Source organism: Halictus rubicundus, chromosome 3 (genome assembly GCF_050948215.1).
Source record: "Halictus rubicundus isolate RS-2024b chromosome 3, iyHalRubi1_principal, whole genome shotgun sequence".
Lineage (NCBI taxonomy): Eukaryota > Metazoa > Arthropoda > Insecta > Hymenoptera > Halictidae > Halictus > Halictus rubicundus.
The window spans coordinates 4,566,146-4,576,377 of NC_135151.1; the positions used below are offsets into that span (position 1 = coordinate 4,566,146).

Consider the following 10,232-nt stretch of genomic DNA (forward strand, 5'->3'; position numbering starts at 1 on the left):
ATATATTAACTATTGAATCCGTCACAAATACCGAGTCCCGGGGCGCCGAAAATCTTCGCGTTTCGCGCCGTGTATTGTGCAACAGCGCAACGTCGGTCGCGTACCGAAAACTCTGTATCGCCGATCGATCGCTCCGTTCAATGAAATTTAGTTCTCGGTCCGACTAGAATCGCAGCTCAACAATAGATCCACAGACACGGGGCGACGGTACTTTCACCGGCGCGTCTAAACTGAATCGAGGACCGGCGTGTGTGTGTGTGTGTGTGTGTGTTGAATTAGCAACCTATATACGCTCCTGTCTGCGTACACCTGTACAGTAACACCTCGTTTAACCAGTCATCTTAGACCTTTTTGTAGACTCGATGTCTGCGTTAATACTATACCTGGCGCTACAGATATTCAACAGCCGTTGCAAATCGAAGATAAATAGTTCAGGCTTATTTAACAAGTTGTCTCGTTTAATATATAATTTAATAACTTGAGCACAGTCATTCGAAAGGCTGACAGAAAATTATTTGAATGAAAGGAAATGTAAGTCGAAACCGTTGAATGAATTTTTCGAAGATCAACGCGAGTTACTTTATTTTATGCAATTTTCCTCGGTGAAAGAATACATTTCGAGTCTGGCCATGTTATTTTTACCTCTGGCGACCAAGTGTCTTATAACGCGGCAGTTTCTTGAAACGCATCGGCTACGTTAAGCGGGGTATTACCGTGTCCACCGATTTCTCGGTCAGTGATCACGATTAGATCGGTATAGCGGAGTTCAGGCCCGGAACGATGACAGAACGCGTGCGCGTGTATTTTCTGTTAGCGTCGATCGCTTGACTGAAACTTTCACGTCCGTCGTCATGCTGCTAGGAAAACGTATCGTCGATGTTAATTCCGGTAATCCGGCGGTGTCGGAAGATTAAGGTCAAGACGAAGACAGAGAAATCGAATTAAGATCGGGCGGCCGGGCGTGCATTCAATTTGCGGCGTGTCCCGTCGGTGTATGCGGATTCGGAGTGTTACGCAAAGAGATTTCGTGACAGGGTTCACTGAACTTTATTAACACGTAACAATGAAACCGGAAGTTAGTAGGGATCGGTGTATGAGAAAGATTGGACGATCGCACGCGCTTTAACGGATCGTTCACGGTAGACTGAGAGATAGTCTCAGTCAAAAGTCTAAAGGTTTATTTTTGGTCAGATTGTCGCGCCAAAGGGGTATAACGTGGCCAATTGCGTCGAAACGATTGGCCCGGCCGAATATTCACGGCCCATTCGAAACAGATTCCGCTGTGCTAAAGATGACTAAAAAAACCATTACAAAACTAACATCTTTTCATTTACTTCGTTCATATTTTTTTCTTTTTTTTTTTCTAGTTTTTCTTTTTATCAATGTCCGGCTATACACGTTTGTTTCGCGATAATACTTCCCTACAGCGTCAAAAGACACTTCTTTTGTTTTTTCTTCTTCTTCTTCTTCTTCTTCTTCTTCTCATTTGTATTACGCAATTGTACTAATTCTCGTAAAGGTCGGACAGCGTTTTGAATATCAAACGCCGACCCGCTCAACTTTTTCAACAGTCATTACAACGCGATACATCGCGCTCAAACATCCTTCAAACAATACACGGTAAACGTTTCAAAAATAAGTATCGATACTCATTCCATTTCATCTACACTGTCGTACGTTAGATCTTATTCAATAAAAACGGTGCTATAGTATTAACGCGCAGGGGGCTCGCTGCGCCAAACGATTCGAACGAGAGAGCACTATTGAGATACAATTCATAGGGATAGTATACGTATCTAGGAATAACACCTGTGTGGAGTACAGAGTAAGACTTACTGCGTGATTCTTACTTGCGAATAGTGCTAGCCAAATGGTCCCCTCCGATTACCGTGAAACTTACACCGCAACACGAAATTCGAAAAAAAATACCCGATATGTACATTTCCAACAACTACCGTTCATAGTCAGAAAATTAAAATAGCTTTTCTTGCAATTTCGTTTTGCAATTCGTTGGTTCGTCTAAATACGAATAATCCGCAGCCTTTAAATTGTTTCATAAATAGTAGTTTGCAAAATAAAGAACGGCTGCTAAGAAACAATACGTGTCGACTGTTTTGTCGAGTTCTTTCTTACGTACAAATTCCATGAAAGTCGGAGAGGTTAATTTGAATAGCACCCCTCGTTAATGACACTCGAATCTATGCCCGATACAAGTAGGGTTATACAGCTGAATTACGCGCGCATCGTCGTTTATTTAAAAGTACAATTTCAACGGCTAACAGGACGAACACCTGATTCCGAATCCGATATTCCGAAGAAACTTGAAGAATCTCTCGACGAGCATCTTTTCGTGTTGGTCTCGTTTGGTCGCGAGCTCGCCGAGTTTCTCGGTCCGCGCGCAGAACGCCTCGACGAGAAAATCATGGCACAACATCGCGTCGTCCTCTATCGCGGCTAACTTGTTTTGAACGTCTGTCGCTCGGACCGATTCCTCGGCACTCTCGTCCGTTCGGCAGGAATGCTTTATGTACATCGCGATGAAACGCACGAGGACACACGCCAGGAACCTACGATGACACCAGAGAGCCTCGTAGTCGTTATACATGCAAATGGCGCTCTCGTTCGCGCGACATTCTTCCGCCCAGTAAGACAGAGTGCGAAAGTACGCCTGTTGTTCTGCGCTCGTCGAACTCGCATTACATTCCGTCTCCATAACGTTGAACAGCCGCTGTAATTTATGCGCGTCACCGATGTTAGATTTAATGTACGCGAACAGTTCCTCCCTACATTGCTCGGTGATCGCCGGACACTTTATCAACGACTCTCTAGGCAGTTCTTTGAACTCGAACATGTATTTCTGCAGCAAGAATTGCCGATAGGAGAGTCCGCTGTAATCCGATACGTGTCTCTGACACCACGCGAGCGTGTTCTTCCACTCGTTCTCGAAATTCGGATAGGCGAAGCCACGCGACTCCCGGAGTGCCATCACGTGTCGCCGATGACTCCACGCGTTATAGTTGTTTGCGTACCTGTCCGCGCAGATGGTCACCAAGTTCAATTCCGTGCAGAGCGGCGACTCCGCCGAGTCGAAATCGTACCGGCTGTCTTTGGCGTTTAGTACGTACAACAATAACCACTGCCGGTAGGCAAACGCGTCGAAACATTTCGGCTTACGGTAGAGCACCAACCGTGAGAACGCAAATTCCTCCGACACCTCTAATTTGTGACTTCTCACTAATTCTCGTCGCATGTTCCAGAACGTCGTGACATCCGGATTTAACAGGAGGGCACCCAGTAACCATCTTGCTATTGTGCTGGGCTCCTCGCGCCTGTGTTTGTTCTGGCGAAGTTCAAAGAGTCGCCGATAAGCATAGCAACAAAGTGGTTGCACACACCACGAGGCCAGCCCAAGACAGTCCTCCTGATGAAATACCGGTGATTTATTTTCATTATCTTCCGCGGGGATTATTTCGAAGCTCTTCCTGAAATTATACATGAACAATGTTTCGTTTCGTTATTCACCTAACCTATCCTAACGATAGCCGAATGAGTGCCGAGTAATATTTTCTAAACAATTATTTTCCAATTATTATAAGTTAACGTTAAAACTTTTCTCTCATAAATTATAAAGTGTATATTGTCGGTAAAGATGTATGTACTGTGCCTCAATGTTCATTCCTTCCGTTTTATTTAACAAATACAATCTTCGAAAAAACAAAATAAATAATACAAATTATGTTTAAAGTATTTGAAACATATACCTATACACGTGAATTACATAACAACATACGAGACATCTCGAAAATTCAGTAAAAATAACGATAATTCCGAGGTACGAACAATGATAGTATTTTCCGCATATTTTTAATCACCATAATTCTAGTTTAACGTTTCACTAGCGACAATTAACGAATATTAACGATATATAGCATGTTGACAATTAATTACAGCTTGCAAGATTTGCATAGAAATGCATGTACGAAAGAATATACATTGATAATAGTTATGGCATTTAATAATCGTGATGGCGCCAGTTTCATATCATAGATATCTGATACCAACATTACTGATACTGTATTTACTATGCAAACCTTTTGCGAAGCGTCGTATGTAGTACGCGTGTCTCATTGAGACTTATAAATGACGGTGTTGTAAATTTGTTGGACCGATGATCGAGCACACAATAACAATGTCGTTAGATCGCAAATGCAACGGACACACTGATGCATCTAATCGGAGAATTTAGTGACAATTTTCACAGATATTTTTAAAGACTCCGCCCTCGTAATGTATCTACGAAAACACTCACAGTGACGGATTCTTCTTCACCACATTTTCGATGTCGGAAAGAATTTTCTCTGCTGCCGGAAAAATATCGTCTTGCATTGTAATCTTGCCACTATTGTTCGTTACATGTCTCGTAGAATTAATTATAAACCAATACACGATTAACCCTTCTGTTTCTCTCTTGCTGCACCTTTCAATGCAGACACGATGTAGCGTTTTTCTACAGAAGTGTTGGGGGGATATACTGTGATACCGTTTGAAGTTTCCTGTAAGTCTCGAACGTTCGAAATCAGATGGCGCGAAATTATTAACGGTGAAAGATCCCGATAAAGAACAAGATTCGTATTTAACAGTCCTACGAACGAAAAATAACTAATTAATACAAGTACAAATAATCTCGATATTATTTTTGTGAGGTTATAATCACTAATACATACCTTTGACACATGAGTTTATAAATACAAACCTACAACTTATACCATTAGTATTGTTGCGTATAACTGTGAAACGTGAAAACATATTTACTTCGAACGTTATCATTGTAGTTATTTAAACTATAGATAATTAATGAAAAAATGTCATTTTTTCACATTAAATATATTCTTGCTTTTTCAAAAGATATATATTTAAATAGTATTTATTTCGAAGAAAGAAAGTAGTTCGCCTATTTTATTTAATGTGAATATTGTACCTTGTTAAATGTAAAATTATTTCCTTACGGTCGAGACACCATTGAGGATAAGCAAACGATTAATCGAAACAAGGATCGAAAGTTTCGATTAGTGTCATGCCATAAAGGTATAACTTAATGGAGTACAAGTCTCCGGTTGTAAATCGGTATAACCTATACGTGACTGAATTCCCTCGAATTCATTTGTACCTACTCATCTTGCCTTATAAGGGAAAACGTTAGTTTAGTCGGTGAACACTTCATTTTCGGCACACGAGGTAAACTATTTAAATTAAAACAATGTCTGATCCCCGAATAAGAATTCTAAAAATTAAAACTGGAGTAGTGAAACGTCTCGCGAAAGAAAAAGTTATGTATGAAAAAGAAGCAGCACAGCAACGTGAAAGGATACAAAAATTACAGGAACAGGGTGAGGATACTATACTGAATAATGCAATCGGAAGCATGTCTTATTATCTTATTAATCCAATCCTTTCAATAGCTGTGTTATCTATTGCGACGCTTCCGTAAATTTTTCATCTTTTTCATATTGCTATGATAGATTGTTTACCTGTTTAAGAAGCTGATATGTCCATTGTTGTAACGTTTGTAATCACGTTTACAACGCACGTACTGCTGCAAAATAAATAGTACAATTATTCGAGTCAAGTCAATTTCTAGACTATATATTTTCTTATTGTTTGTAATTGTTTTACAGATAAAGATGGATACGATGTGAAGAAGCAAGAAGAAGTTCTTCAGGAATCTCTTATGATGGTGCCAGATTGTCAACGACGTCTTGTAAAAGCATCCGAAGAACTTAAAAAGATCTTAGAAACAGAACAAGATTTAAAAGAAATTGAAGATTACATAGAAGCTGAAAAAGTATTACAAGAAGCAGAAGCTCAACTTCCTAAGGAAGAAGGAATTATACAAATGTGTTAGAAAGTGTATCAATCATATTAAAGAACCACCAAAAGTTATGAAGAAACTATATTTTCATCTAACAAATACTTTGTAAGCAAATTAAAATAATCATTTAACACATACAAAAGTAATAGCATTAAGATATTTAATATTTCACCGAGTTGGTGTCAATTTCGAACGCTTATGTTCAATAATTAAAGTTTTGCAGAAAGTTCCACGCAAAACTGCTGGAACTAAGATTGCAATATGTATCATCCAATAGATCAATCTATTTATAATGCAAATTACAATATGAATGTATATCAAAATTATATTTACCCAATTGGTACAACTTCTTCCGACGTTATTACCAATTCGAAAATTACAACAGAAAAACGACAAGCTGATGAAAAAGATATTGAAATTTTTCTTGAAAATGCTAATCTGCCTAAGAATATAAACAACCAGAGAAAAATTCAGGGAAAGTCGAAAATTGCGATTACCAAAGATGCCATAACAGCAGCGTATAAATTAAATGAAAAATTAAAAATAATTTGTGCAGAATTAGCAAATAATAAAGATTTATCGGAGGAAGAATGGCAAGAGAAAATGAACATTTGCGAAACAGCGAAAAGTGAAATTATGATGTTGTTAGAGCCTATTAAAGACCCAAATTTTTTAAATCAGTTAACGAGAGATTTAGAAAGGCGCAAGAAAAAAAGATTACGAGAAAAAATAAAAAAGGAAAAATGGAGATGTGAAAAAGTAATGAAAATGGAAAGAAGAGGGAGATTGCATGCACAGATTGATTCGTGGATTAGGAAAGAACAAGCTGTAATAGAGAAAGAGAAACAAGAAGAAAATTTACGTAAAGATGCAGACATGATATTATCTGATATTAGAGGAAAACGAAGTGATGCAAGGAAATATCTTGGACTATTACAAGAGTTACAAAGTTTGCGGAATATTAAGACCAATATTGCCAGAGCAAGAGGAGAACATTTATCTTTAGCAGCAGATGAAGCATTTAATAGTATCATAGGTACTATTCTAATTTTATTTAACAAAAATATATTACAAATTATACTAATTAATATATTTTCTGCATACAGCAAAGTTAACAGAACAGTGGTCAGCATTTGATAGAGAATATTCAATAGAAGAACAAGGTTTAAAATTGATGTTAAAGACTGATAACGAAGAAAGAATTGAAAAACAAAAGAAAAATGTATTTGATGAGTGGGAAAATGTACTCTTTGGAAAAAAGACGTTAACAAATGATCAATATGATTCTGATTTAGCCAATTTTATTAGTATGAGGTAGATATAACACGATAAATAAACAATATTCAATTGTTTTAGAAATGTATTTTTACAGTAGCATAATTGCTCTATTTTCAGAACTGCTTGGGATAAATATGCAAGTACAGATAGTAATGCATCACCAATTCCAATTGGATGGATAATGCCTGATAAACCATCTTCTGCTGCCTGGCAAAAGTGTCTCAAAAAAGAAATATCATGAAATAAACCAATAAATTATAATTTAGGTATATGTATAATTAAACTTTAATACACGCTTTAATATTTGATATTGTATGGACATAGTGTATGTAATGTAATTTAGTAAATGTGAATAACTTCTCTGGTCTATTGCATATTATCTTGTACATTCTGCAATGCAACATTTTTAAATTCCTTGTCTCCCTTATTACAATTAATACCGTACTATTGCGAAGCACATGATTCTCATTAACGTGCGAGATAGTGATCAGCTTCGTGATAGGTGATAGTATAAAATTATGGTCCGACAAAGCTGAAATCACTGATCGTCAAAACGTCGCGTCTTAAGGTACGCGGCAATAAAAATATTAGAAGAAATATTAGAAGTTTTGGAAAAAAAACTAAAACCACGAAATTACTTTATGCGAGTGTCCGAAGATCTTCCGGTGTTGTCATAAAAGAGACAATGCTATTGGATAACTCCATTGCCATCCTTATACATGCGGCGTTCTGCTAAGCGTCCCATGTGACAACCACCGGTCGCGAATGTGTTAATGTTTATTCTCAATTTTTAGTATTTTATCATTTAAAAAGCGTAATGAGTGAAAGTATATGACAAATGATATTTTTATTTCATTAACGTATATATGAAAAGTATGTACAAATTTTTCTATGATACATGATGAGACAGTATAATGTATTATATTCATGCTATGCTTAAAATTAGATTTTTTTGAGCAGCATTTGAAGGTTCCAACATGAGATTGTCTTTTACTATTGCGGGAGCTACGGTTTCTGCAGCAGATAATATTATATGTAATTTTCCTTGCAATTCTGATAGAGCTAATATTAAATTTTCTTCTTCTTCCAATTTGTATGCTAAGATAGTGAACACTTTTCGTGGTTCTGGTCCAAGTTCATCCAAATGATCTTCATAGACATCTGTTAAAGTAATACTTATCATTAGAGAACATTCATAAGTCAATGTTTTGAGAAAATTATTTAACACATACCCATTAAAACATTGGCCACATGTATTAATACTCTTCCAAATTGAACGCTCCCCACATGTTTATTTAAAAATTTTATGATATTTACAAGGGACTTTCCATTTCTACCGGCAAGAGCCTGTTTTAAACCTTGTCTTCTGATAAGTTCTTGCATAAGCGCAACCGTAACGTGTGGCGCTTTATTTACAACATAACTCATCATCACGCAATCCAAAGCTTTTGAATATTGAAACTTTCTTAAATAGGTGTCGTGTTTAGACATAATCTCTTTCATATCCTCATTTATAACCATGTCTATATGGGGTGTGTGCAAATTTTTACCCGAATGTCTATATGATACTTTTTTACGTTGTGGTTTTTCATTTTTCATATCTTCTTCTCTTCTTCTAACGGAAATTAAACCATCGACCATACCAGCTACTATGGTTTCATCGTTTGACTAAAATTGGAAAATTTTATTTAACAATTGATAGTTCTATCGGTAATTTATACTTTAGAATGTGAATATTTTCTTACACTGATCCCTATACTAAGAACTGAATTTGGATAGTCCAGGGAATGAACAGTCTTATACGTTCCAGAATCATAAATTTTCACGTGTCTGTCTAATGAGCCAGACAAGATTCTGTGGCCATTCGAAGCCATTTTTAAACATGTTACGGTTTTATGATGTTGCACAATTTTGGCAAGTAATCTTCCTCCAGCAAGCGCATCCCACACTCTGATTTCTGTTCCACCTTTTCACAAATATTTAATACATTATTTTTATTTAATCGAAATACATATTAGTAAAATATAAATAGAATTAAAGTACTTTACCTGCAGACAAAAATATTCCACCAGATGGTAAAAACAATAAACTTTCAACCGGGGCTTCATGACTTACATTGAGAATTTGTTTATTCGTTCTTGTATCATACATATAGATGTGTTTGTCGTAACCACCAGATAATACTACATCTTTGGAAATAGGACTGACTGCACCAGCCCTGATATAGTCTGCATGTTCATTAAAAGATATAACTTGCTTTTCACTAGGTATATCCCAAACAACAACAGTTTTATCATCAGAAAATGAAGCTATATGAAGATTGTCGGCAGTGAAGAATGTTCTGTGTACAGCAGCTTTATGTCCAGAGAAAAGTCGAAGAAGACTCTTCGTGCTAACATCAAACAGTTTAATAACTGCTTCTTCGCCACCAGCACAAAGTAATTTTCCATCGCTGCGAAAAGAGCCGCCGTAGGCTGCTTCCTTAAATCTACTGAGGTTTTTTGTGACTAGCTTTGTAATTGGATTGTATACTTGCACCCTGACTGAACAAGTGACAGCAAAATAATGTGGTTCCACCGGTGAAAAATCTACATAATCAACGGGCCCAAATTCTTTAACTAAAACAGGAGCCTGAAATAAACGTATTTCATTTTATAATATAGTTAATTTACCTAGCTCTTAAGCGTAATTGTTAGGTTAAGTTATACGCACGTGGGGGTCATAAACTAATCGATATGTTACAAACATTAGGAAATTTGTTATTTTTATTACTAAAAGATACTCACAGTATACTTTTTCCAATATATGTTATCCGGGGTTAATTCAGTTCCCGATCTTGCAAATACTTTGGTATTTATTTTCTTAAAGGACGCCATTTCTTTAAAAATGTCAGCTGTAATAAAGGATAGTAGAGGGGGCAAACTTCTCTCGTTGACAATTGATGGAAACTGTTCTCCATTTTTCCGTAATTATTCAGGAACCAATTCATTTATCGGTATTACTGAATAAAGAAAGTCTACAAAAATATTTTACGTGAAAATTAGACGACATGATTAGAATGTTTCAGTGGATTTTCCCGAATTTT

The 10,232-nt window shown here is 36.7% G+C and overlaps 4 protein-coding genes across 5 annotated transcripts; 2 read left to right on the forward strand and 2 right to left on the reverse strand.

The window, feature by feature from the left end:
• Positions 1 to 1,031: 1,031 nt before the first annotated feature.
• Positions 1,032 to 4,842, reverse strand: Temp (protein prenyltransferase alpha subunit repeat-containing protein tempura). 2 transcript variants are annotated; one of them, XM_076784955.1, is made up of 3 exons: positions 4,754 to 4,842; positions 4,310 to 4,642; positions 1,032 to 3,482 (listed from the first exon to the last, which is right to left on the reverse strand). In XM_076784955.1, exons 1-3 carry the CDS (start codon positions 4,825 to 4,827, stop codon positions 2,276 to 2,278), a joined length of 1,614 nt encoding a protein of 537 aa, XP_076641070.1. In that variant the 5' UTR covers positions 4,828 to 4,842; the 3' UTR covers positions 1,032 to 2,275. The 2 variants fall into 2 exon arrangements, with proteins under 2 accessions (XP_076641070.1, XP_076641071.1); XM_076784956.1 differs by lacking the exon at positions 4,754 to 4,842 and adding an exon at positions 4,725 to 4,750.
• Positions 4,843 to 5,013: 171 nt separating this feature from the next.
• On the forward strand, positions 5,014 to 5,936 carry LOC143352462 (tubulin-specific chaperone A-like). The gene is made up of 2 exons (XM_076784971.1): positions 5,014 to 5,387; positions 5,676 to 5,936. Exons 1-2 carry the CDS (start codon positions 5,258 to 5,260, stop codon positions 5,900 to 5,902), a joined length of 357 nt encoding a protein of 118 aa, XP_076641086.1. The 5' UTR covers positions 5,014 to 5,257; the 3' UTR covers positions 5,903 to 5,936.
• A 95-nt stretch (positions 5,937 to 6,031) lies between these two features.
• On the forward strand, positions 6,032 to 7,533 carry LOC143352455 (uncharacterized). Its single transcript, XM_076784960.1, has 3 exons — positions 6,032 to 6,905; positions 6,976 to 7,183; positions 7,265 to 7,533. Exons 1-3 carry the CDS (start codon positions 6,131 to 6,133, stop codon positions 7,386 to 7,388), a joined length of 1,107 nt encoding a protein of 368 aa, XP_076641075.1. The 5' UTR covers positions 6,032 to 6,130; the 3' UTR covers positions 7,389 to 7,533.
• Positions 7,534 to 7,975: 442 nt separating this feature from the next.
• Positions 7,976 to 10,064, reverse strand: LOC143352453 (U3 small nucleolar RNA-associated protein 15 homolog). The gene is made up of 5 exons (XM_076784957.1): positions 9,934 to 10,064; positions 9,196 to 9,778; positions 8,893 to 9,113; positions 8,380 to 8,815; positions 7,976 to 8,308 (listed from the first exon to the last, which is right to left on the reverse strand). The coding sequence occupies exons 1-5, from the start codon at positions 10,021 to 10,023 to the stop codon at positions 8,073 to 8,075; spliced, it is 1,566 nt and encodes a 521-aa protein (XP_076641072.1). The 5' UTR covers positions 10,024 to 10,064; the 3' UTR covers positions 7,976 to 8,072.
• Between the last annotated feature and the right edge of the window lie 168 nt (positions 10,065 to 10,232).

Excerpts from the sequence above, each read along its gene's own strand:
- Temp (XM_076784955.1), bottom strand. The coding sequence starts at position 4,827 with ATGATAACGTTCGAAGTAAATATGTTTTCACGTTTCACAGTTATACGC. Across the intron at positions 4,643-4,753 it reads ACTAATGGTATAAGTTGTAG|GACTGTTAAATACGAATCTT; the intron begins GTTTGTATTTAT and ends TTTCGTTCGTAG. Across the intron at positions 3,483-4,309 it reads GTGAAGAAGAATCCGTCACT|GAAGAGCTTCGAAATAATCC; the intron begins GTGAGTGTTTTC and ends GTATAATTTCAG.
- LOC143352462 (XM_076784971.1), top strand. The coding sequence starts at position 5,258 with ATGTCTGATCCCCGAATAAGAATTCTAAAAATTAAAACTGGAGTAGTG. Across the intron at positions 5,388-5,675 it reads ACAAAAATTACAGGAACAGG|ATAAAGATGGATACGATGTG; the intron begins GTGAGGATACTA and ends ATTGTTTTACAG.
- LOC143352455 (XM_076784960.1), top strand. The coding sequence starts at position 6,131 with ATGTATCATCCAATAGATCAATCTATTTATAATGCAAATTACAATATG. Across the intron at positions 6,906-6,975 it reads AGCATTTAATAGTATCATAG|CAAAGTTAACAGAACAGTGG; the intron begins GTACTATTCTAA and ends TTCTGCATACAG. Across the intron at positions 7,184-7,264 it reads GCCAATTTTATTAGTATGAG|AACTGCTTGGGATAAATATG; the intron begins GTAGATATAACA and ends CTCTATTTTCAG.
- LOC143352453 (XM_076784957.1), bottom strand. The coding sequence starts at position 10,023 with ATGGCGTCCTTTAAGAAAATAAATACCAAAGTATTTGCAAGATCGGGA. Across the intron at positions 9,779-9,933 it reads TATATTGGAAAAAGTATACT|GCTCCTGTTTTAGTTAAAGA; the intron begins GTGAGTATCTTT and ends CGTTTATTTCAG. Across the intron at positions 8,816-8,892 it reads TTCTTAGTATAGGGATCAGT|TCAAACGATGAAACCATAGT; the intron begins GTAAGAAAATAT and ends TTCCAATTTTAG.